The 27,791-nt window shown below is 34.9% G+C and overlaps 1 protein-coding gene across 4 annotated transcripts in view; it reads left to right on the top strand.

The window, feature by feature from the left end:
- ITGB8 (integrin subunit beta 8) overlaps positions 1 to 27,791 on the top strand; it is an 82,636-nt gene that overhangs the window by 34,591 nt on the left and 20,254 nt on the right. For 3 of the 4 annotated variants that reach the window (XM_032304038.1, XM_032304040.1, XM_032304037.1), the window contains exons 3-7: positions 1,301 to 1,472; positions 11,450 to 11,696; positions 13,204 to 13,369; positions 13,960 to 14,118; positions 24,688 to 24,783. In XM_032304038.1, the coding sequence (XP_032159929.1) occupies positions 1,301 to 1,472; positions 11,450 to 11,696; positions 13,204 to 13,369; positions 13,960 to 14,118; positions 24,688 to 24,783 (840 nt within the window). The remainder of the gene's footprint in view (positions 1 to 1,300; positions 1,473 to 11,449; positions 11,697 to 13,203; positions 13,370 to 13,959; positions 14,119 to 24,687; positions 24,784 to 27,791) is intronic. The other variant, XM_032304039.1, reaches the window with a different exon arrangement.

Raw genomic sequence — 27,791 nt, 5'->3', positions numbered from 1 at the left:
TTTTATATTGCCTACCACCATCCCATTTAATACTCACCATTGCAGTGGATGCTCCTATTCATAATTAGTGATCTAATATTCAACTAATATTGAACTTGATATAATCTCCTTCTTCCATAACCTTATGAAATTCTGTGCTTCCCCTAAGTTTAACGCCCATAAAAATTACATTTACTTGCTTAATGGCTGAATTCACCAAGGGTCTGTTAACTCTTTGATGACAGGGAGAGAGTCTATCTTATTCTATTCTGTATCCTCAGCACCTAACAAACTACAGTAAGTATTCAATCTGTATTCTTCGACTGAATGATTAGTTGGAAACCCAATTCCCTGAATCAGCTGAACTAAAGGAGGAAAGACTGAATACCAGATCAGAATAACTACTGCCAGGAAGATCACTAAGCAAATACCCAGCTAATGTGTAAACAAATATTTCAAATAATTCAGGCCAACATTCTATATAAAAAAACATACTTTTATACTTTTTGAAACATTTCCTGTCCTTAGGGGAAAACCTGAATGGTTACATGAAAAATAAAAATGTCAAATTTTTCTCAGTCACTATAAATTGAATTTTAAGCTTGCTCCACTAATTCCAAGTTTATTATACAGCTATTGAATGACAACCAACCAATCCTGAATGGTAATAAAAGTTCTAGATTCAGTTACAAAATCAGGAGAATCTTAGCTGCAACCTTGTATCTCTCAGCCTCATTATAAACATCTTCCTTGGTTTATTAAATTATTTCCAGGCTATTATGTGTCTAAGAAGTTGGAGGATTTTATGGTCTAAGGAATACAGATTTCCAATTCATTTCTTAAAATTTTAGGATCTTATTAGGAATGTGAGTCCTGAGAGCTTGTTCTATATTCCAAATATAGTAGTATTTAATAAACGTTATCAGCTGGATTCTTTGAGAACTGAAATTTACATTTGGAATGACTGAATGGCCTATTTTGAATAAAATTTTTTGAAGCAGTCTTTCCCACATAAAATATTTAGAAAGAATTAAGTTGGTATAATTTTACAGTGATCAGTTAACAATATTTAAAGTCCTTGGTTTAAATCTCCTCTTTAATATTCATTTTCTTCTTTTTAAATAGAGTTTAGGAATTAAAGCTTTATTTAAGAGAAATTTACTAGTTTTCTTATTGGAAACATGCAGCTATTTTGAATAGTTGCATAATCTATGCAGTATTAGAAGATGGCTTCTTTTCAATATTTGCTGTGTGGTTTTCTTTGATTGTAACTGAGATAGGATGCACTAAAAACGTCAGTGATTTTCCTTTTCTTAAACAGGATTTCATTTCGGGTGGATCAAGGAGTGAGCGTTGTGATATTATTTCCAATTTAATAAGCAAAGGCTGCTCAATTGATTCAATAGAATACCCATCTGTGCATGTAATACCAAGTGAAAATGAAATTAATACCCAGGTGACACCAGGAGAAGTGTTGATCCAGCTGCGGCCAGGTTTGGTGATTTTCAAATAAATCTACGATGGTTCTGACTTGAAATTACATTTAGCTTTATTTGCTCACATTTAATATTTTGTGGAAGGCAGTATTATTATAATAGAAATAACAGTGGGCTCAGAATAAAGAAATAAGTATTTTGCTCTTTTTTGTGCCTATAGCTAGCTATCTGTGTGGCCTCGGACACTCTGCAAACCTGACCACATTATATTATAATTACATGTTTCCAGACTTGATCAAATTGTAATATAATTGTGTTCCTATTCCATTGCCAGCTCTGAAAGAAAGAGAACATGTTTTATTCCACTGTTTCTCCAAAGCCTCACAGAGTGCTGGCTTGTAGTAAGCACTCCATAAGTATTTGTTGACTTGATTAGTTGATTAATTAATTAGTAAGAGATATAAATTAAGCTAAGCCCTTAGAGCCTGTGTGATAAACTTTTAAACAGAAAACTACAATTCATAATTATCATAATTAACTTGAGCTGCTTTGTGATGGCCCCTGAGATTAACACATCTTTCTCCTCCTATACTTCTCTTGTAGTTGCCATTTTATCACATTGTATTCCACAGTTTGACACAAGTAGTAGGCCACTGGAAATTATTCATTTTCCTCTGGTGCTAGAGAATCTCAGTGTACAAACTACACATGGCAAGATAATTTCAGGTACACAGGTATGCATCAGTCAATTAGATGCACTTAGTTTTAAGCCATATGCAATTGCCTTCAAGTCTGCCATTATTTCATTCTGGGTGGTCTTGTCCTGTCATTAAATTTTTAAATAACCATTATTGACACGTGGCCTCCCTATTCCAAAACTGAGCTATTTCTTACAGATTCTTAGGTTACCAGAAAAACAAATTATATTTCTTTCTTGGCTCTAGACATATTCCCAGCTTCCAATTAAAACTATGTTCTTCACCATATAAAGCAGCCTGATGTGGACACATATAAGAAACTGTTGGAAAGGGATACACAAAAATGAAAGAAATTAGATTGTTAAGATTATGCCATTCACTACCTTCTATTGCTACCATAACAATATACTGTACAACAGGTGGCTTAAACAACAGAAATTTATTTTCTCACAGCTAGAAAGTTTAAGATCAAGATCCTGGCTGATCTGGTGCCTAGAGAGGGAGAGAGAGATACATACAAGAGAGGGAGACAGAGAACGAGCTCTGTGGTATCTCTTCCCAAAAGGGCACTAATCTCCTCATGAGGGCCCCACCCTCCTGACCTCATCTAAACCTAATTATTCCCCATTGGCCCCATCTTCGAACACCTTCACATTATGGGTTAGGGCTTCAACACACAAATTTGGAGGGAACACAATTTAGTCCACAGCACTTGATCTATAAAAATATTTTCAAAAGCCATGGAATATTTTTAGATATTAATCATATTTTAAACAAGAAAACTTAATCCCCAAAAGTGAAACTTTTTATAGGTCAATATCACTGTATACTATGCAATAACTTTTGAAATCAATATGAGGATAAATAAATATTAAATAATGAACTAAGAAAAGCTTTTCCTAAATAAAGTCTGTCTCCAAGAATAAAACAAAACTATAGTCATAGACTATTTAATAATAACAATAAGAACAACACACATCAAAATATATGGGATGTGATTAAGTTTCCTCCCAGGAAAACTAAAAGCTTTAAATGCTTTTTATTATTAAAGAGGAATGAAAAAAATTAACTAAGCATCCAAATTAAGATATAGGAGCAACAAAAACAGAATAGCCATAAGGAAAAAAAGAGAAAGGAATTCATAAGTTATGAAAAAAATTAATGAAATGTAAAATAGAAATTAAAAGGTAAAATTAATGTATAATTCCAAGAGTTGGTTCTTTGCAAAGTCTAATAAAAACAGATAAATTGTTGTCAAAACTAATTAAGAAAAGAGTAAAAAAGTAAATAACCCAGTTATATAGATTATAACCAAAGAAACAAATATTAAAGAAAAAGAGACTATGAAAATATTAGGTATAAAAATCTATGGTAAAATGCATAAATGTTGATAATATACATTATTTTAAGGAAATATATATGACTAATATTGCTCAAGAAGTGGGGGATATCTAAGAAAGCTAATAAAAATAAAAGATATTAAGAGCATTATAAAAGAAAAACCCACATTGTGTACTTAGTGTTTTCTTAGGAAGAAATGATTTCATGTTCACCCAAACATTAAGAAATGCATTATCCCTAGGCTGCATAAACTCTTGCATTATTTTTAGAGAAGGCCTAGAAGCTACCCAATCTCTACAAAGTTTGCATAACCCTAGTATCAAATCCTTAACATTTCAGGAAACCACCTTAAATCATATGTGATAAGAAAAATAATGCCAAAAGGAAAAAATATATATTGTTATTTCAACAGATGCTGAAAAAATCATACAGTAAAATTTAATGTCCACTCTGCCAAAACCAAAATTGAAGAACAGTTCTTTAATATGTATTAAAATTATTCTGGAAGTTTTATATAAAAGCAATTAGGTTTAAAAAACAAATACAAGTTATAAACATTTTGAAAAGATAAAGCAAAATTATCATTATATGTCTCTGGTAAATCCAAGCAAATCAACTAAAATTAACTTTTAAAATTTAAAATAAAAAACAAGGGACTCTTGATCTCAGGGTCACGAATTTGAGCCCCACAATGGGCTTAGAGCTTACTTAAAAAAAAAATAATAATAAATTCCTCAGCCATCATCATAAACAAGGAATACATGTTTTTAAAAATAAATAAATAAGGCAGGTTGTTTTTTATAAAGTATTCAAATCAGTGAATTTCCTATGTGATATTAAATATAATAAAAAAGGGGATCAATTCACAGCAACAACCTAAAATATAAACTATCCAGAGACAAAGTTTTTAAAAAAATTCATAAGATCCATTGTGTAACCTCAAAGAAGATATGTAAAAGTGCAGAAAAATTTTATGTTCCTGATTAGGAAGGCAATATTATAACAGTGACAGTTTTCTATAAACGAACTCTATAATTGTATCAGAATCCAAGTGAATAAGTAAATGTAAGTCAATCCCAATCCCACCTGAAATTTTTAAAAATCTTCAATATTTGTTATGCATGTATCTTTGTATAATACAAATAAATATAATATATATTTTTATATTTACATAATAAATATATAAATATTAAAAATAAAAATACATATATACAAATTTATTTAGATTTTTAATGTTATTACCAGGTTATTCACAAGAAAAATGGATGTCCAATTAAGGCTTTCATGACTCACCCTTGTCTTGTCTTATCTGCTCTGTTACTTGTTTCTTTTGCCCTTTTTCCTAGTACTAGGAAGATTCCTAAGCTTATTAACCATCTTAGTTCTCTTTTTTGTGGATGATATGCCTCTCCACACAAATCTTCCTATTTTTCTAACTAAACATTACTTTTTTTTAAAAAAGATTTTATTTATTTATTTGACAGAGAGACACACAGCACAAAGCAGGGGGATTAGCAGGCAGAGGGAAAGGGAGAAGCAGGTTTTCTAAAGAGTCAGCAGACAGCCCCACCTAGCTCAATCTCAGGACCCTGGGACCATGACCTTGGCTGAAAGCAGCTCCTTAACCAAATGAGCCACCCGGGTGCCTCTAAACATTACTTTTCAGTAGCTTATACATGAGGCTTATGGTATATTATGTTTCTAATAAATGTAACTATATCCTTTCAAAATGTCTTGCTCTTTTTCTTTGTTTGTTGTTGTTGTTTTGTCTTGCTCTTTTTTAAACACTTAGGATTTGAGACAAGGGTGCATTTTTTTTTTTTTTTTGGTGTGTTACATTTAAATTTATATACTTAGTTTGTTCATTTTTGTAGCTATAATGGTGGTTGAATCTTTCTGAGACTAAAAATTAACATTTCAAAACTTGAGTAACTGTTTCAGCGCTATAGATAAGCAATGACAGTCATGGTAATGAGGCAGGAGAAAAGTGGAAGGACATGAGGGATAATGGGAGGTAGCATCTCCAGGGGTTGGTGATTGATGAGCACAGGGACACTTGGGCTGTGGCTCAGGCAACAAAGGAAGAGTGCTGGCTGCCATCTATAGAAGGCATAGTACTGAATTCAAACTGAGACATTTTAAATTGAGTTGGTGACTTATTTACTATATATGAGGCTGCAGTTCAGCAGGAGATACAGGTTGGATAAAGATGTGGGAGACTTCGGGGCGCCTGGGTGGCTCAGTGAGTTAAAGCCTCTGCCTTCGGCTCAGGTCATGATCTCAGTGTCCTGGGATAGAGCCCCCATCGGGCTCTCTGCTCAGTGGAGAGCCTGCTTCCCCCTCTCTCTCTGCCTGCCTCTCTGCCTAGTTGTGATCTCTGTCTGTCAAATAAATAAATAAAATTTAAAAAAAAAAAAAAAGATGTGGGAGACTTCAACATAAGGTAGTAAATGATGTTAAGTGAAAGCAGAATGGGGGGTGGGAAAGTGTAAAGAGAAATGCTTAATATCTATATCAGTCATTATGGGGTTTGATTTTTTTCATTTTTCCACTACTATTTAAATTTCTGTATGCAAATCAGTGAATTATATAATGTGTTTAAGTCATCTCTCCAATGTAGCCATGACAGAACTATATTTTACAATATGCATCTATAACAAATGCTTGTTAAATTATATTTAATAAGATCATCTAAAAACCACATGTGGCATCAAAGATGTGCCAGCTTTGAGGCACAATATATAAAGCTACATTGTACCAATTCCAGATATACAGAACCACTGCTCCTTATAATATAAAAGTCCTTTCTACCACGACACATACAATGCATACCTAAGTATAAAATGCATTTATTGGGTGCCTGGGTGGCTCAGTGGGTTAAAGCCTCTGCCTTCGGCTCAGGTCATGATCCCAGGGTCCTGGGATCGAGCCCCACATCGAGCTTTCTGCTCCACGGGGAGCCTGCTTCCTCCTCTCTCTCTCTCTCTCTCTCTGCCTGCTTCTCTGCCTACTTGTGATCTCTGTCTGTCAAATAAATAAATAAGATCTTTTAAAAAATGCATTTATTCTCCAATATTGATTTAGACTTGATTTATTTATAATTATTTATTCTTATAAAAATTCATTACCTTTAAAGTAGCATCTATTAAGAATTTAAAAATTTTTTCATGGATACTGATTAATTTTTTTAAAGAATGTTAGTAGGACCTTATTATATATTATATATATATATTTATTTATTTATTAAAAGATTTTATTGGGGCACCTGGGTGGCTCAGTGGGTTAAGCCCCTGCCTTCGGCTCAGGTCATGATCTCGGGGTCCTGGGATCGAGTCCCGCATCGGGCTCTTTGCTCAGCAGGAAGCCTGCTTCCCTCTCTCTCTCTCTGCCTGCCTCTCCATCTACTTGTGATTTCTCTCTGTCAAATAAATAAATAAAATCTTAAAAAAATATATATATATGATTTGCATTTAAAAAAAGATTTTATTTATTTATTTGACAGACAGAAATCACAACTAGGCAGAGAGGCAGTCACAGAGAGAGGGGGAGGCAGGCTCCCTGCTGAACAGAGAGCCCGATGTGGGGCTCGATCCCAGGACCCTGGGATCATGACCTGAGCCGAAGGCAGAGGCTTTAACCCACTGAGCCACCCAGGTGCCCCTATTTTATATATTTAAAATGAAATTTAAAAGTGATATATTCTTTCACTTTTTACTTTTTAAACAATATATTTTTTTCTTATTTTTACCTACCAATCTGGTGGAAAAATAAAAGAAAAAGGTATTGATCCTACTTGATATTCCATAAGAACATTGAAATGAAATATTTAGGAATATAGGAGAGAAAAAGAAATTCTCCAATTCTGCTTCAGAAGTAATACAATGTAAATGATAAGTATTAGTGTAATTTATACTTCACCAATTTAAGAAAATATTTCAAACTCAATTCACTTTAATACTGTAACAAAAGAATGCCCTTTAATTTAGTGTAGCTTAACTTGAAATGTAAAATTTTTCAGGTATTCTTCCTAAATTCAAATTTTTTAAAAAACCAGAAAAATACAGAAATCACACATTGTTTCCCCTCCACCCCTGGTACATATCACTCAATTTATCCTCATTTTTTCCCAGAAATTCAGAAATGTGCTGGAGTCTGTGCCTTGATGTTCCAAACCCATCTCATTCTGGGGACTTCTCCCTCCCTGACCCAAGTATAATGAACAGAATTTGGTTGTTCTTTCTTCCTGATAGTTTTCCACATTTTCTTTCTGTTTTTCAGTTTCATCTTATGCAGAACATTTTTAGTTATCTTTTCTTAATGTCCAGTCATGGTTGTAGCCAAGTCTTCAGAGATGTTCACACCATTATTTGAGTGATTTTAAGCTCATTCTAACTACTTTCAATTCTTTGGGCTATTCAGACCAATACTGGCAAAAGCTCTAAGTAGGTCTCTGCTTTCCTCCAAGTCCTCTTTCTTATTCTATGTCACAGACCTACTTTTTGCCTTTGAAGCTGATCGATAGAAACAAGGATCTGAGCCTTTAAAAATCTCAAAAGGTATAAGAATGAAGCTTTCTTGGAGATAATGTAAGTAGTGGCATAAACCTTTGGGGGCCAGATGATATTCTTCCCTCTCAGAGAAATTAAGTTTTTTCCTACTCTGAAGGAAAGAAGTAGTAGATAATGAGCTTCTCACTAAGGTTAAAATATGAGGACCTTTTGAAATGATGTATCAAAATGTGCTTCAAATGTAGTTTAGTTAAACACATTTATGAGTGGTTAGGCCTGAACTAAACCCAGAAACTTCAGAGATGAATGAAGTTTCTATGCTAATGAGGCTAATAGTGATAATTACTAACACATATATATTTACTGTGTACTAAATACTGAAATAAGTATTTTAAATAGATGCTAAAAGAATTTGCTCTCAGAATAGTATTTATGACACTGCTGTCTACATTGATAATCTCACCAATATTAAGTCTTATTTGTACATGTGTTTCTTTCTCATCTAAAATATTCAAAATCTCTTAATGTCATCCACATTTTGAGCCCTGTGTTGGTGACACCCCAGAATGAACTGAATGGAGATTTTATCTGGGGACACAGTATCCATGTTCCCATCAAAAGATATTTCTACTGCCTCCAAGAAGGTTTCTTCGTTATATAAAATGAAACCATCAAGAGCCAGCTTGAAAGCATATGGGGAATATCTCAAGCTCATAGGCAAAACATGGGGTTTGGGATCAGCTTGTCTAGGGCTGCCTAAATAACTTTATGGGAACCTCAAAGGCCATGCAGTTTATTATTTTTTAAAAGATTTATTTATTTTAGAGGGGGGGAGGGACCATGGGAGAAGGGAGATAATCTCCAGCAGACTCCCACTGAGTGTGGAGCTGAACTCAGGGTTCCATCTCAGAACCCTGAGGTCACTACCTGAGCCGAAATCAAGAGTCAGTTGCTCAACTGACTTCACCACCTAGGCTCTTCAAATGCCTTGCAGTTTCGAAGTGATAATTATCATTTTCTCTGGAAATGATTAAAGGGCCTATGTATACAAAGAGTCTCTCCCCCTTTATTAAAATTTTGTCTTACTGAGGCCTCAGCCCATGCTGAAGTCTTCAAGTGACCCAGGTACATATCTGAGACCAGCATTTATATGATTTAAAATCAAGCTACAGCAGCCTAAATCCTCCAACCCTGATCATTTGGCAAGCTTCCTTACAGCCATCTTCTTTGCTGAGGCCAGTGAGACTAGGATTTTCTTGCAAGGCTAAGAGTAACTGGTATGTGCTGAGGGCCCTTGTAGGGCTACCATTTGGTTGGATCTCTCTTGAGTATTTTAGTCCTCTAAGTACTGTGCTTTTGCAGTTTCTATTGGCTAAGACAACCACAACTTTATAACAACCTGGACAATACACTATCTAGTTTATTTTTCAGTAACTCCATGAACACACACAGCCATTCTTCTTTAGACACCATAAACTGTAATGATCACCAAGATGAAAACACAATCTGGCCGGTGCCTTAAGTCTTCAGCCTTATACCCCAGTCAAGAGTTAAAAAAACAACTACACAATTTGTAGAAGAAGAAGGAGGAGGAGGAGGAGGAGGATGGGGAGGAGGAGAAGGAGGAGAAAGAAGAAGAAGGAGGAGGAGGAAGAGGAGGAGGAGGAGGAGGAGAAGGAGAAGAAGCAGCTGATCCACACATTAAACCACATGAACCACATTCCCCATTTATGCTCCATTTCTATTTCTTATCAATCTGGCTCTTTCTAGATACTGACAGTCTCCTGGATTGGACTTTTCCACCCAAACTCAAGACACTTCCAAAGGGACAGGCCTTTTTACCAGACACTGGAAAAGCAGAGATGAATATATGCTCTTTGGACGCAACCCATCTCATAAAAGGAGTGAGAGAGTGGGCTGGGTGGCTTTCACATCTCCCAGTTTCTCCTCCCAAACTCTTGGGCCAAAAACTAAGAGTGTTGCAGTAAAGGGGTTTTCAACACATACAGGCAAATTAGGAATGAGTAATTTTCCCCATAATTATTATTACATACCAGAAAAAACTTACTTTGAATACATTCTGTAACTGGTTTAAAAACATCTGATTTGTAAAACAATTTGAAAGAAAATATTGCTACTTTTGAGCATATTAAGACTAAAAATAGGATTTGATAAATTAGGGGATTCTTCTGATAAGTAAATCAGACTCTCAATTGTATATACAAATTGGTGTTCATTAAAAAAATTGTTCTACTCAAATTACTCTCTACTGACAAATAATGACTTAAAAAGCATATACTTTATTGTTTAAAAAAGTAAAATTCACAAACTGCTCATATTTAAAGAGATGACTTTTTTACATGTACTTACAGGCTTCTAATTATGGAATTAATAAGTCATGGGAATAAAAGGCATAGCATAAGGAATGTAGTCACTGTAATAGCTATGTAATAGTACAGATGGTAGTTACACCATCTGTTATACACAGCATAATGTATAAATTTGACAAACCACTAAGTTTTACACCTGAAACTAATGTAACATTGTGTGTCAGTTAGACTCACATAAAATCAATCAAGAAATTAGAAGAAATTATAAAAATATTAAATACAGAATTACCAACTCCACAGAGGGCCTTTATACAGTGATACCGGTCCCTGTATCAAATGATAATGGACAGGGAAATAAATAAAATGGTATGGTACACACTTGTTGGGAGGCTTTCACATTTCTCCTCATGGTGACCCTCTCTTTTTGTCTAGTTCCTTTGCTTCTGTGATCCCTCTTCAACATCCGTTTATCAAGCACCCACTATGTGTTCGACAGTTACTGTTCCCTACATTGCCCAGGTCCCCAAGCATGGCAGTGCTGGGTACAATTCTTTAGACTACTGTCTCTCATTCCTTCTCAGGACTAGCTGTTGGGAAGGATCTCATCATATAATTCATAATGAGGTACTACTTATTTAAGATAGGTTAACCTCATACTTAGTACCAGAGTTTTCACATCATATATGTAAATATGCCTTAACCCAAAAGGATGAATTTGCACCTTTATCCAATAAGAGGTAACTTTTCTTAGGATGCCTTTCTACTTTTCTTCAAACCAAAACAGCCACCTACACTTGAGATAGAACGCTGCTTGCTGTATTGTGCTGTGCTTTCCTAGATACTAAGGGAAGTATGGGTTCATATGGTGATAAATACATTATCTATTACATTTACAATGAGTTAGTCCATTTGTTACTATCACTAGCTGCACCACAGAATTGTGAGAAATACATTGTAGATGTGGGAAACTAATAAATTGATATGATTCATATGGTTTTCAAATTGCCTTAAAATTATTCCAGGATATTCCTAACTTCATTCATTATGCACAAATCTGTGCTAGTCGTTCTGTATATAAAATGTGACTGATTTATTGAGAGCTTATCCTGAGATGTTTAAAATGAATACTACATAATATCTGTCTTTCTTTGAACCAGAAGCTGAAGCTAATTTTATGCTGAAAATTCATCCTCTGAAGAAATACCCTGTGGACCTTTATTATCTGGTTGATGTCTCAGCATCAATGCATAATAATATTGAAAAATTAAATTCTGTTGGAAATGATTTATCTAGAAAAATGGCATACTTTTCCCGTGACTTCCGCCTTGGATTTGGCTCCTATGTTGATAAAACAGTTTCACCATACATTAGCATCCACCCAGAAAGGATTCATAATCAATGCAGGTATCTAGGGTTTGATGTGGACTTCGTAATATCAAATTAATTTTTTTCTTACAAAATCTCTCTTTGTTTTTATATAAAGGACTCACTAAATTTTATATTTTTATTTTATTAAGTGGGAAATTAAAATATTTGTAGAGGAGGTATGTTCCTATCTGAAAACGTAGGACATCATGTGTAGCTTGGACATTTGATTTTGTTTTTTCAAATATCACTCAGTTTCATCACAAAAAAACCCACAATAATATTAGTGATTTTGGATAAACTCCCAATGTCCAAGCCACCATGCATATAAATACCTGTTTGAGAATTCTGTATGTGTCCATTCTGATAGCTCCAAATTTGTTAAATTAAGGTTTGTCAAATATAAAGTACCTACCTTGCCAGTAATGCAACTACCTTTCCATTATTATATCGTGACTATGTTTGTAATTATGTTGCCTGAGAGGTGACTTCAAAGAAAGTTCAGCTAGGACATTGAGGGTAGTTGGAAAGAGAGGAATTTGTCTGTTTTCTGGAAAAAGCCCTTTTTCTTAGCATTTTGAAAGTCTCATTCTAAAGAGCACATGCTGCCCTATGAAACAAGGGCGGACTTTAAAAATACAAGTTTGTCAGACAGTATCTTATTTAGCCTGTTGAATTCTCAGAAAGAAATGTGTTCAGTTCTTCCTTAATATAACATATCATTTTAACATCTTCTTTCCTACTTTCATAAATTCCCCAGGTCACTTTAGAGTACACACGCTCATCTACCAGAATAGCTCTGCTCACTGTTGGAATGAATGCGTCTCCTCATGGAGCTTCATGTTCCTTCTCCCTAAATGTGCATGTGTCTGGGGAATGATTCTCACCTCTTGGGACAACATGGGATTCTCAAAACAATTTTAGTAAACTGTTCATCAATAATTTCACACGACACAATGTTTTAAAAATTAGCACAATATTTTAAAATATCAAACAATAGTATAATAGTTCCACTTAATTCCTAAAAACAGTTCCCCCAAAATGTTTTTCTGCTGCACCACGGTCAAATATGATAGGAAATGACTGCAAATTCTTAAAAATTAACCATGTATATTAGCATAATAAAAGCTCTTTAGGTGTCCTATATTAAACGTGCTTAATCTTCTTTAGTTTTTGGACACCAAACCATTATATTCCTATTTCCTACTTGCAAAGAAATATCTAATATTGAACTTTTTCCTGATTTTATTAAGTACAGGTTTTCTCTAATAGAATTACCTTGGCAAAAAATATATATTTTATATTTATATAAGCATAAATACTTAATATATATACTATTTATAAAATATATAAATATATCTTTATATTTTATATATTTATACTTTATATGCCTATATGTTTCTCTCTCTCTTTCTCTCTCTCTCTCTATATATATATATATATTCCTTTCTTAGAGCAAACCACATAATTTTACTGTGAACAGTATTTTGAATCTTTGAATGAAGCATAGCAAAATAGAATTTGCCTTTCTTCTTTTCCCATATAGTGACTACAATTTAGACTGTATGCCTCCTCATGGATACATCCATGTGCTATCTTTGACAGAGAACATTACTGAGTTTGAAAAAGCGGTTCACAGACAAAAGATCTCTGGAAATATAGATACACCTGAAGGAGGTTTTGATGCCATGCTTCAGGCAGCTGTCTGTGAGGTAAATAGTTTCACATTACCAAGTTTTTGCTCAGATGCAAAATTCTCCAGAATTTAAGATTTTATTTTCTCTTTGACCTATAGAGTGAAAACATAATACAGAAGAATACAGTCTTCTAATGCTTATTCCTCACCAATGTTATTCATTTTGGTATGTGTTCAGGACAGAGGGGCTTAAATGAAAGAGGGTTATAAATAGAAAAATATAGAAGGGAAAGAATAACTTACGTGCTTGGAAAATCCTTTCCAAAAGAGCTGTCTTTTCACTCACCACTTTCCAAGGAAGAGCCTGAAACAGACATTTTCCTACTCACATTGTGTTAGGTGCTCTGCAGTTCATAAACCTGGCTTGTTCTTCCTCTGAGGGAACCCCAGAAATCTCCAGCTGGGAGTTGGTGCAGTCAAATGGCTGTGGTAAAATAGAGAATATACAAATAAAGTCAATACTATTTAGGAAACAGCATAGTATTTATGCACTTCATTCCAGCCTGACTTAATGTTTGTTAAACTCGAACTTAGTGTTTCTTGAGATAAAGACCACAATAGAGATCTATGTGATTGTACAAGATCTAATTACATGTTTATTTTAAGAGTCATATTGGATGGCGAAAAGAAGCTAAAAGATTGCTGCTGGTGATGACAGATCAGACATCTCATCTTGCTCTTGATAGCAAATTGGCAGGCATAGTGGTGCCAAATGACGGAAACTGCCATCTGAAAAACAACATCTACGTCAGATCAACAAGCATGGTAATGTAGCAAAAGCTTCTTAGTAGTTATGACTCTTCTGGCTCAAGTATAAGTTTAAATTGGCAATTCAGCTGTTTTTGTACAAAGGAATTACCTAAACAAGCATGATACAGAGTCAGGATAAACCATGAGAGAGAAGTTATGGAATAATGCCATCTATAAATGCTGATTGATAGAGTATAAGGCTAAAACACTCTAACAACATCTAGTAGCTAATTCTCTGATATGCTAAAATGCACTGTATAATATCTGAAAATAAAAGTGATAGAAGAGCTTACTTTTTATGCAAGTGAAGAACTTTAAAAGGAAACACACACAAGCATACACACACATACACTTGTTCTGCAGTGTTGGTATATAAAAACATATTAAGGATTGGTAAGAAAAGGATATTTGGCCTGAAGAATCCTCACAATATAATAGGTAGAACTAAATAGAGACTAAGGAGAAAAAAAAAAGTAAAAAAAAGGCCAACTTCCAATATTCTGGACCTCATTACTTCCCTCTGAAGCTTATCTATACTTAGGGTCTCTTTTTTAAAAATTAGTGGATATCTGGATTGATTCCTGAGGGTTAGTTTCAGCTCTGAATCATACACTTAATACAATCACCTGGAACCACATCTTTCCCAGCATTAGTTATTGTTCTACATGTGGAAAGTCAACTGTATGATGCATGATTTATTTCTGATAGAAACTATTTATACTGAATGGTAGGACAAAATTTTCCTAACTTTCTCAGATTTTGGTACCCTAGTATCTTGGTAATTTTCTTCTCTTAAAACAAAAGCTTTAAACTTTCTCTGATCTTGGTACCTTAGTGTCTAAATAATTTTTTCCCCTGGTTTTCATAAGCAAAAAAAAAAAAAAAAAAAAATCTGACAGTTCTGTTATTAGGTAGGTCCAAATAGCTTAACTATTAAGAATATATTAAAATATATATATATACATGAATCATCAAAAAGTAATATACATGATTCATCAAAAAATACATGTGCGCGCACGTGTGTGTGTGTGTGTGTGTGTGTGTGTGTGTGTATCATTCTTAGTAATGAACTTACTAGAAGGAACTTCCCAAGCCTTAGAATCAGACTGGACATCATTTCCTGTTCCACATTGATTTTCATTTCCTGTTCATTTCCTGTTCCACATTGATTTTCATGCTGCCTAGTTTTGCAAAGATATGATGTCATTTACAGGAACAGAGACAAATGTAATCTTAAAACTGCAAACTATCTCCAGCTAGTAGTTCATGGCTACCTGTCAGATGCTGAACTATCACTTTAAAAATTAATGATACTTCAGGGCACTCTGGTGGGTATACCCCAAGGCACCTCATGCACAGTTTGGAAATTGCAATATTAGAAGCATATAAATTATGCTGAAATTTGTGTGGTTCCCATGAGTCAAATTTAAATAGTTTAAATTTACTTAATCTGGGACATCTTACCAGACTTACTGCAAATCTACAGGAGCAAGCATTTTACTGCATTGAACAAATTCAACCCTTGGTAACAGCCTCAAAATTTAAGGACTTTAAAAGGTAACTAGAGATTGAATTTTAAATTTTGGGATTTGGAATTATTCCAACAGTCTTTCTCTTTGCTAATTCTATTCTACTCAGCCACATTTGGTAGACCCACTTACTTTCATTTAGTCATTTCTTATCTTTCCTTCCTTTTATTTAACCTTTTTAAATCTGAGGTAGAGTTCTAATTATTTACCACGGAATGGAGGAGGAGGGAAGAGGAACAACCCTATTGTGAGACTAGGAGAAGCTTTTTCTTTTTTTAAAGAAAAAATAATAATCACATTTTCTCAAATTGCAGTGCACTATCCTTTTGAATTTTTGCCAAGTCACTGAAGTCATGTCTTTATAACTGTATTTTAGAGGGTGCTGTTATACATCTAGGAAAGATTTCCGTAAGGCAAAGAAATGCTCTCATAATTTTAGACATATGCCATGCCATATAACCTTATAGAAATAAATTATAATTCTGGTAGAATTTTACACAGTGTTTGGGCTCCTATGACATCAGGAATTTGGACAGTCTTTCATGAAATTCATTTGCCTTCCTGAACATTGTTCCACCCACTTGAAAGAATGAACCTTCCACATGTCACTGATGTTTACTGAGTAAACCAAGGAGCAGTGTGTTTGTTAACATCTTAGAAGAATATTTTTTTATAAGAATATTTTTATCTCATTTTATCCCAGGACTTTGTTTTAAGGGATCCTCTTTCTAAGAATTCTCATTCCCTTCATTTCCAGGGACACTGTCCTAAAACAAAAGAAGCTGAAGTATTTTGATTGATCCCTCGACTACACATTTATATCTGCAATATGTGCTACTGCTCTGAAACTTCTTATATCCAAAGCTACCCTGAACCTGACTTTTACCTGATTTTTAAAAAATGTCTCCCTTCTCTTCTATTTGGCCATTATAGAGGAATTTAAGAAGGTATAAGTTAGACAAGCAATCAAACACTTCGCTTCCTGGCTTCATTTCCAGCAGCCAACACCAGTAATGTTGAATGGTATCTGACTGAGCTTTTTGATCTAAGATACTGGTGGTTTTATTTATAAAAGGAAATAACTGATAAAATACCTTTTATATGACCAAATTACATGGGCTAGAGTTCTACTATTTGTACATATAGTTATTTCATGAGGGTCAATGTGAACTCCAGAATAGTAACAACTACCACGTTTTGGGTATTTATTAACTGAAACCACTATAGCAAACACTGCATACATGATCGAATTTATCTTCATAGCAACTCTATAGGGTTGTCATAATTATCCTTTAAAAAAACAACAACAGAAAAACTGAGCATAGATGTAGTTAATTAAGTTTACTAAGGCCAGAGAGTTAAAAAGTTAATAAGTAGCAGAGCTGGTTCAAATCTTACATTAAAATCTTTGCCACAATGTTTCAAGGGAAAAATATAAAAGAGAGAGTGCTGGCATAATTTCTGCTCTAATTTCCTGGCTGCAGTCTTACTTATAGAAGACATAAAGCACATAATTTGGTTCACATGAATAAATGAGATATAATTTAAAATAGTTTCTATTTACATATTATTATATATTAGTATATGGTAATTATTATATATTAGTATATGGTATTATATATTAGTATATGGTTATACTACTGAATAAATTAATTTTCCGCTGCTTTTTCTCTAAGTTCCAGAATAGAAATTTGAGTAGTAATATGGCTCTATAATTTATCCAGGAATAATGGCAGCTTAAAATATGGCATTCTTTCTAAAACAGTAGATATTTGTATAAAAATTATTAATAGTGTAAAAGAAGGCTATTAATACTGAGGGTCTGGAATTTCAACCTGTCTCCCCACCCAGCTCCTCCAGGGTGATTCTCAACCTCACTCAGAGCCTTCCTTAAAACATTCACCCCATCCCTGGCGGAGGCCAAGAATAATACAAAGGTCTCTATTAACAGTGAAAGGGAGCCAAGAAGCAAATATTTGGAAGAAGCACACCAGTCACGTAATGAACACTTACTAATGGATTTTCAAAAGTTGCTGTGACTCTCTGTTCTGGATAGAGACATGCAAATAGGCAAAATCCCACCATACTCCTAAACATATTTAGTAGCTTAATTTTGGTGTTTCTTTTTGGACTCAGCCTTTTTGTGTGTGCCTCATCATATTATGGCCAGGGATTCTTCACCCCTCCTATCACAGAGCTCCTCAGAATTCCCCTACTGCTGGCCTCATAGTTCACTCCCTCCCCTGAGCCTCATTTAGGATATACTAGCTGTTGAATTGGTCACTACCTTAGAGGATGAAAGCTGAATTGTAGAAGGTGTATTAGGCATTACTAAAGAGTTTTGCTTCCTGATGGGTAAAAACAGTCAATATTCTGCTTGTGACTTCTCATATAACTATGTTTAACATGTCATTCACTTAGAGTAAACCGTTCAGGAAGACTTCTTTTTTTTTTTTAAGTTAATCGTTTTGTTTTGTTTTGTTTTTGAGAGAGAGCACAAGCCAGGGAGCACAGCAGGCCATGTGAGCAGTGGGAGGGACATAGGAAGAGAGAGAGAGAGATTTTAAACAGACTCCATGCTCAGGGCCAAGCTGAAGGCAGAGTATGATCTCACAACCCTGAGATTATGACCTGAGCCGAAATCAAGAGTTGAACATTTAACCAACTGAGCCATGCAGGCTCTGCTAGGAAGCCTTCTTTTTTACCATGTATCTCAATACTTGGAATTGTATTCAGTTTTTCAGAACTGCTGATGAAAAAAGGGAGCCCCAAAAGATACTTGGCTAATTTAATGTATAACACTGTTGAGTTAACAGAAGTTAAAGTTATTATATTTATTTGTGTTCCTTTTAAGGGTTATTTCTGACATTTTCAAATGTTTGGGAGACTCATTTATAATTAATGCTGCAATCAGACAGCATTCCATGTAAGGAGACAATGATATTCCACGTAAGGAGTCTTTGGTAAAAAGACCTATTAATCATTTTTGCTGCTCTATAACTAAGAAATAGCTTAGAAATAACTTCAGAAAATGTTAAATGTCTCTCTTTTTCTGCTCCTCACCTTCTTTGTGTTGGACACATATTAATAAAAATATTAATTCATGGAGCACTTATTTTGCACTAGCACAGTGTGACTATATTGTTTATTTTAGCTCATTTAGTCTTCACCACAACCCATGTTATAAATAAGGAAGCTGAAACTTAGAGACCTCAGATTCATTTACACAAGGTCACCGAGATACTACAAATATCAGTCAAGCCACACCTAAGCTGTCTAATACAAGAATTCACTGCTGGACTTTCACCTAATGCTGTGCTGGCTGCTTCCGTTTATTACCACTAACCCTGAACTAAATGGTCTGCTGGACCCTCCACACACCTTAGCTCATTATGTCTCCCTATCAACTTGATAGACTCGGCATCATCACACCCATCCAGGATGGCTGAAGTGGAGAGGGAGGGTAAACATCTTGCCAGGACAGTTGACTCTCAGAGCTCCACCTTGCCCACTACACCACAGTTTTCATACTGACTGAGTACTGGCTGCTTTTCAGAAAACCAGTGAATGCGAGTGATGGATACTGAAAGAAAGCTAAGTTGAGAGTCATTTTAAAAAAGTAGTTTTAAGTTTATTCAACTCTGAAGTCCTCCCCAAGTAATTATTATTCTAAATGTTTTGAACACTTAAAAATGTACTTCTTAAATCCAAGTTTACACAGTAGTCCTTATTTTGCATGACACTGAATCCTATATCTAATGAAAAACCAATCTAGAATAACCCCCCAAGTCTATTACCTTATGTCACAGACTGAGGTTCAACAGCACAATAGCTATTGAAAGTCAAACGGAGAGACCATTTAAATCAAAACCATCCTTTTAAGGGAATTAGTATTTATTTAGTTTCATGGAAATCATTGATATGTAGTTATGAGAAAAATAATAACAGTAATTCTAATATGGCTCACCTAAAGCATGTAATAATACTTTTCACCTTATTTCTTACTTTTTTTCTCCACTTAACACTACATAAAACCATAACTTCTAAAATTAATTAAAGAGATAAGACCAGTTTAGAGAAAAGTCTTTCACTAAGCACTTTTGAGTTTTATTAACATGCACAATCAGGAAAGTAAAGGAAATGTCACCTAGGCAGAATGCACCTAGAAAGTTTTAAATCGTGTTTTAAGTCCAGATGCAGTTGAGTTTTTAAAAATATTGTTACAACTTTAAAAACTAACAAAATGCCTGATTTCAGCTTATTGCTCTCTCAACTGTTTTAAATTGTAAATGCTATAAAAACAGTAATGACTTCAACAATAACTTCAGAATAGACCTAATTTGAAGGTTTTTCATGCTCAAAGAAAAATAGCCAGGGAATGATCTCTGCAAACAATATTTAGTTTATTTTTTGTTTTAAGTTGAAAGCAAAGGTTTCAGAAACACCGGGGCTAGGCTTAGAGTAGCCTGGCACTGCGTTTATACTGACTCTGGAAATGAGCTCTGAAAAAAATAATGGTTCGCAGAAGTGACACAATAAAAGCCAAACGTGATGAAAATACTTACATACAATGTTCCCATTAAATGACATGTTTCAGTTCAATCCTATTTAGAAAACTTTTTATAATCACTTTCATTGAAAAATTTACAAAAATTATTAGTCGATCCCCACCCTTCAGCAACTGGGATATCATGATCACAGTCATACTGCATTTGGCAGAAGTTCCAGATTCAGGCCCTTGATGGGCCACATACAAAGGCGTAACAAATGCAGCAAGTCAAACTAAGCATATCCAAGCAGAGCTCCGTACCTAGCCTTTAGTAATGGCCTCCAAATGTCTTTCACTAAGCAGTATTTCCTTAGAAAACTGCATTTTGTTAAGTCCTGTGGTATTTGCCCATTACACTACATAACATCACCCAACATCACAGTGAGGTACGGATAAGTGCTACCTCCATTTTACGAATGAGAAAATGGGGGTGCTAAAGGGATCAGGAATTAGTCTGTAGTCACAGAGCCCTACATAGTGGTGCCTATGGTAAATGCCAAGCAGTGTGACATCAGGAATGAGCCCCCACTCACTGTTAATCTGGATCCAATAACTACAGAATGATAAGTAAAAGCCTTTTTATATATTAACTCATTTAATCCCCACCATAACTATGAAAGGTAGGTACTAGTATTTATACCTGTTTTACAGATATTGGATCACAGAAAGGTCACAACAATTAACCAGTGTTCTATAGCTGGTAATTGCAGAACTGGGCATGAAAGCCCAGGTGGTCACAGAGCCCCTGCTCTTGGTATGGTTCTCAATTGGAATGATTTTGCCCCCCAGAGGACATGTTAATCTCCAGAGACATTTTAGTTGTTACAACAAGTGTGGAAGGCAGGAGATACTGACATCTACTAGGTAGAGGCCAGGGATGTTGCTAAATATCCTATGGTGTACCAGACAAGAACAGTGCACCCACAATACAGAACACTCAGCCCAGAATGTCATTGGTGCCACTGATGAGAAACCCTGTCTATGTGATTACTACTGTGCAACTATGCAAATAGAAAAAACACTATTGCAATAAGATGCGGGCTGACAACACAGAATTTAAAGTCTTCTCTTTAAATAAATCTCTGCTAGCAGACTGCTTTCATGTTATCTTTCTTCTAAAAAGTGAACTATAAAAAAATTATCGAGATAACTGAGTACTTTATTTTACAAGACATTGGTTTTTTCATCTTACTATGATATTTAATACTACAAATTTTCTTCTTAGCTTATAAAAATTTTTTTATGAGGTTCAGCTTTATGAAGAGACTCTTCAACACTTCTTGTTTTGGTCACTATTTCTGCACCTTATTAAAATTCTCCCATATACCTTTACACGATTATCTCTTTAACTGGAATTGCTCCCAGTGAATCTTTCTTACCTCCTCTTCCCTTCTGACATTTAGAAGTTATTTCCCACAAGTCACCGCGAAGGTGTTGGTGAAGAAGAAAAATGTAAGAGGAACGCTTTTGCCCTTAAATACTTAGCAGCTGTCTTGGCACATTGCTTTCCCTTCTCCCTTCTTGCCCCTGAAATGCTTGTTATCTCTGTTAATTATTTTCAGAGTTTAGAGAAACAATATGTAATAGATTAGACAGAGGGGGAGTTAGAAATGAGAAGCAGTGACGTCACTAGACCAGGACAGCTGGCTGAGAGGGAGTGTTCTGCTAGTGAAATACAAGACATAAAAGATAAAATATTTAAAAGATAACATGCTTCATGGAGGAAAGGGGAAGGGGCTTCAAAAATGGCCATTAATCCACAGCTCTCCTGTCAACAATGGTTTATTAAAACATCTGTTAACCATTTGTAATTTTAATAAACCTGCCTCGAAGTAGCTGGAATTTTCTCTTAAAATAGATATCTTCCTAGGGTTTAAAAAAGTGTGTTCTTTTAAATTTAAAAATCCAATTGACCTTCTTAATGAGCTTCTGACCAAACTAGAACTTTTTAGATTTAAATTTTGTGTACTTTTCATCAATGTGACTTCCTGTTTTTGAAAAGGGAAAAGAGATTAAGAAGTCTCCAAAAGCTGCTTATGTTTTGGACTGTTCTTTAAATATTGATTTTTTGTGAGTTAAGTATAAACTAGTTAAAAAACATATGGATTAAATTTTCATTGAAATACAAATGGTTTTTAAAATTAAGGGGGATTGCTTGGCAAACTGATTTTCTTTTTTTTTTCCCTTGGTCAAAACAAAATATTTCAGAAGTAGTTGTTGCCATTAAAAAAATATTCCCAATACAGCTAGATTTACCCTTCCTTGACTTGTTCTTTTTTTTTTTTTTTTTTTTAAAGATTTTATTTATTTATTTGACAGAGAGAAATCACAAGTAGACGGAAAGGCAGGCAGAGAGAGAGGGAAGCAGGCTCCCCGCTGAGCAGAGAACCCGATGCGGGACTCGATCCCAGGACCCTGAGATCATGACCTGAGCTGAAGGCAGTGGCTTAACCCACTGAGCCACCCAGGCGCCCCTGACTTGTTCTCTTTAATTTACTAGCATTATGGAAACTGTCATAAATCTATTTTAAGAGTATACATAGTATTAGGAGCAAGGCATAAGAATTCATCTGGCAGAATTTATATGTTGGGAACTGATTTTCTATTACTTTAAAATTATATTCTTGAAGAATTGCTTTGGGCAGAATTTTTCTTATGCAAACCCATGTGGTAATAGTTCTTTAACCTCTTTGTAAAATAGTTTCATATCACATTTAAATTAAGTTCATGAAAATTTGATTTGTTTCTACCAGAATAATAAATAAAGAAATAAAATGTATTGCTATGGTTATTATCTTGGTCCATTCAGGCTGCTGTAACAAAAAGTCCATAAACTGTGTGACTTATAAACAATAAAAATTTATTCCTCACAGTTCTAGAGGTTGTGAAGTCTAAGATAGAGGCACTGGCAGATTCAGGATCTGGTGAGAGCCTCCTTTCTAGTTCATACATGGTACCTTCAAGCTGTAATTTTTCCACCACCTCACACAGTAGAAGGGGCAAGGTGGCTTTCTCCATTGGCCCTCTTTTATAAGGGCACTAATCCCATTCATGAGGACTCCACTTTCATGATCTAATCATCTCCCAAGGCCCACTTCAAGTTTAGGAATTCAACTTGTGAATTTGGAGAGGAGGGCACAGATAATCAGATCCCAGCAGTTACTTATGTTATTTTTAAACACAAGGCTATATCTTATATCTATGTATTTAAGTTTAATATTTGGGTCTCAGAGCTTAGGCTATAAGAGAAACTCTAGTTAAATTAGCTCTTTTACTAAGTTCACATGGTTTGCCCAAATACAGAAATGTTAACCAAGATGGTTCAGCAAAATTTCCCCTTAAAGAAAACACAATTAACATTGACAGGTAAAAGGAGAAATAAAAACTACAGTTATTTGAGCTTGAATCACATGATACTAATTAGGTTCAGTCACATGATCCTTATTTGCAACTTAGCTAATATAACTAAGCACCAGTGAAGAGGTGAGGACCACTGAAGGTGAAGTTTGACATCAACCCTCTGAGAAGTGTCTAATTATGAAGTTGTTATTTGACGTCATCACTTTAATTTCTGGAAGAGCATTTTTAGAAAGAAAAAATATCAAGTACCATGTCTATTTAAATTTAGATACCATTCCATAGTTGGCAGATTTCTCATATTTACTAAATTATATACCCTTTCTCCTGCTCTTCCCCAGCTTTCTCACTAACACAAAGAATGTCACAGTTGGCTGTGTGTAAATTTTATTTATCAAAGTAAAACAGATTTATAATATATCATATGACCAAAAGGTTAAGTATGTTGATAAGTTGAAAGATACTATATACACCTTGTATAAGCTGTTGGAAATAAAAATCATGGTAATTGCTATTGGTTTTGAGCACCTACCATATGTAAGAAGCTGCACTAAATACATGACATACAATCAGTATCTTTTTAATCTTGCTTGCCATCGTGGAAGGCAAAAACCACTGAGATGTTACAGAGGATGGACCTGAGAGAGAATTTTTATCATAAAGTGACAACCTTGGATTTGAATACAGGGTTTTCTGCTTTTAAACAAAGTTCATACTGTATCATGTTATATACTGAATATCTGTGTATTTATGTTTATACATGCATATATTTGCATTTCAGCACTTGTTACTAAATTTCAGAATATGACTGTCACTAATGTGTCTCTATTTCTGAATAGTACATTATCTTTCACTCTTACCATTGTTAGGCCAAATTTAATCTAAAGAGGTACTTCACACAACATTGAGTCAGCCTTCTTTAGTTTTCTGAGTTATAGGATTTTTTCTAGAAAATATCCTTAATATATTGATATTGATCTTATTTTTTTTAATTTAAATGACTCCAATAAAACCATAATCCTTCCAAACATAATACATTTTTATGTCAGTCATATGGTTTTCCTCATAATGATGTTTGGGTATGCATGGGATTCGGCTACAATATTTCACTCCCTTCTTTTTTTTTTTTTTTTTCATTATCCTTTGCAGGAACATCCCTCACTAGGCCAACTTTCAGAAAAGTTAATAGACAACAACATTAATGTCATCTTTGCAGTTCAAGGAAAACAGTTTCATTGGTATAAGGTACGTTAATTCCCAAAAAATAAAAATTAAACTGTTTGCATGGATAGTTGAAATTAGAATGCTTCTTAGACCCCAGGTGAGGATTCTAGAGTTACTGTACTTTGTACAATCTGATTTTAATAATGTATTAACTAATATATAGCACACAGTGTCTGAAATTAGCATTTACATATACATTCTATCTATGTTAACACCTAGAACCAAGTGTGGGGACTGATAGTGTGGTACAATAATGGAGAAGATTTTTATCAGGTAAAAAAATAGTTCACATTCCAACTACACTTTTCATATCTGGATTCCTGATTCTTTTCTGGTCCATGGGCATATTCTTATAATAGATTGTGTTGGGGAACATCAGCTTAGTTTCGACAGTAACAACATACCTAGATTTGGTCTAGGTCATCCAATAAAGGAACAAGAGGAGCCAGTGAAGTGGTTGACCCTGTCAGAGCTTTCCTATGCAAGAATAATACTGGTTTTGTCGACAATACTTCAGGCCAGATGAGATCCACAAACAGAACAGATGTTTGGTCAGTCATGTCACTGTGGCAGCACTGTAGAACACACTTCCAACAAAAAACTGCTTCTGGGATCCTGCTGTCATGTTCTTTTCACAGTCTTCTAGGTCCCTTTTTCCAGGAAACTCTCTCTCTCTCTCTTTTTTTTTTTTTTTTTAATTTTCATGACGTTGTGATACCCTTTTATTGCACATGTCTGTTCATAGGATCTCCATCTCCTTTGTTGTCTCTGCTACTTCTTTCCACTCTGACTGTCCTTTATTTATTTCTTATAATACTTCAGAGAAACTAAATTTTCTTTCATCTTCAGCAAATGCTTAAATCTATCTCCATTAGCTACAAAGCTGTTGTTCCCTCCACCAATTTCCCCAATACCTGACCAATGTCTAGCTTGTCTGAAAGCACTATTTAATCATTCCACTTCTTCCCTTAGAAATCTTCAGTGAAACTTTAATCAATTCCCAGATTGGTATACCATGGAAACCCTTTTTAATGTAATAACCATTAATATTCACAGAAGTAGGGCTCTAGCCCAAATTAAATGCCCAAACTACTTTGTGAACAAAGTAACAGATTCCGTTTATTGAATACTAACTATTGTCAGGCACTGAGTTTACTAACATTAACTCATGTAATACTCATAACAATGAGGGAAGTATTACCAATTTAAAGCCCATTTTAAAGATAAGGAAACACATTCAGAGAGGTTATGTACTTGACCATACCTTCCTAACAGCTTAAGTCCCATGCTCATTACCTCTCAGCTTAATGGTTGAATTTCAGGAATGCAAACTGGTACAGCCACTCTGGAAAACAGTGTGGCAGTTCCTCAAAAAGTTAAAAATAGAACTACTCTGAGATCCAACAATTGCACTAGGTATTTACCCAAAAGATAAAAAAATACAGAGTTAAAGGGGCACCTCCATGCTTACAGCAGCATTATCAACAATAGCCAACCTATGGAAAGAGCCCAAATGTCCATTGACTGATAAATGGATAAAGATGTGGTAAATATATATGATGGAATATTACTCAGCCATCAAAGAGAACGAAGTCTTGACATTTGTAATGCCACGGGCAAGCTGGAATGTATAATGCTAAGTGAGATAAGTCAGTCAGAGAAAGACAAATACCTAGATGATTTCATTCATATGTGGAATTTAAGAAATAAAAAACTGATGATGATGAACATATAGGAGGGAGGGAAAGAAAAAGAGAGAGAAGGAAACAAACCCTAAGAGACTTTTAAAGATAGAGAGCAAAGAGAGTGTTGATGGAGGGAGGAGGGTGATGAGTATTAGAAGGGCGCTGGATATGATGAGCACTGGTGTTGTATGGAAGTGATGAATCACTGAATTTTGCCCCTGAATTGTATATTGCATTGTGTGATAATTACCTGGAATTTAAATAAAAATTTGAAAAGAAAAAAAAAATGGGACTGTAACTTAAAACAACAACAACAACAACAACAACTTTAGCACAGAGAAAAAAATAGTTGAATTTCATATTATTGTGTGGCTTTTTACTACGTTAGCCTGGTCCTTCTCTGCTATGTGTTATTTCTTATTGTTGTTGTTGTTATTAGCTTAGCAGTTTCTCCCTAGTCCTTTAAAAAGATTTTCATTGACAGATAAAACCATAAGCCAGGTTTATTATTAACTGAATTATGTAAAACTGTGAATCAACAGGCTCAGAAGGCCTGACAAGTTCTGCCAAAAGTCCTGTGTATGCCTTTACTGTCACCTACTTTGGCTGCCCAGAGATATTTTTATCAACCACCTTCATCTGGGTTGTTACAGCCTCCTAACCTGTCTCCTAAATTCATCCTCTACCTGGATGCAGAATGATCTATTAAATCACAATTTGTGACCAAAGTTCTCCCTAGAGCAAACTATCCCAGTGATTCTCTCTGATTTATAGGATCAAGTCTTTAAGGTGGCATATGAGACCATCTGGTCCCTACTTGCCTCTCATACCTCCCCTTATTCTCTGCCTTACACCTCTCCCCCTAGCTTGCTTTTAAGTCTCCTGTGCACACACACTTACCAGGCCCCCTCTTTGTGACTTTGTTCTTGCTACTTCTTCCTCTTGCCTGGAAGTCTCTTCCCCTTATTACTTGGCTCACTCTTCGTCATCCTTTAAGATACAGCTCATGAGTCACTTCCTCCAGGAAACAATCCTGACAGACTTTCCCAGCCCTCAAATGCTTGCTGGGGATCCCTCTCATCAGGGTCTGTGCGTTATCTCTGCTACTTCATGTGTATATTGTTTTTTGAAATTGCTATACTTGTGAGGTCCTTAAGGATGGGAACTCCAAAGTGGTACATAATAGGTATTCAATAAAGGTTAGATAAAAAATTTTTAAAATTTTAAAAATCTGTGAGTGCTACATTTTACCTATTACCTAAGATACCAAATTGTTAATGTCCAAGTAGTGGCTGGCATACAGCAGGAGCTTAATGATACTTGTGTATGGTAAAATGGGTGTAC

This window comes from Mustela erminea, chromosome 11 (assembly GCF_009829155.1).
Source record: "Mustela erminea isolate mMusErm1 chromosome 11, mMusErm1.Pri, whole genome shotgun sequence".
NCBI lineage: Eukaryota > Metazoa > Chordata > Mammalia > Carnivora > Mustelidae > Mustela > Mustela erminea.
The sequence above is the reverse complement of the archived record's forward strand: the minus strand, read 5'-3'. Positions and strand labels throughout refer to the sequence as shown.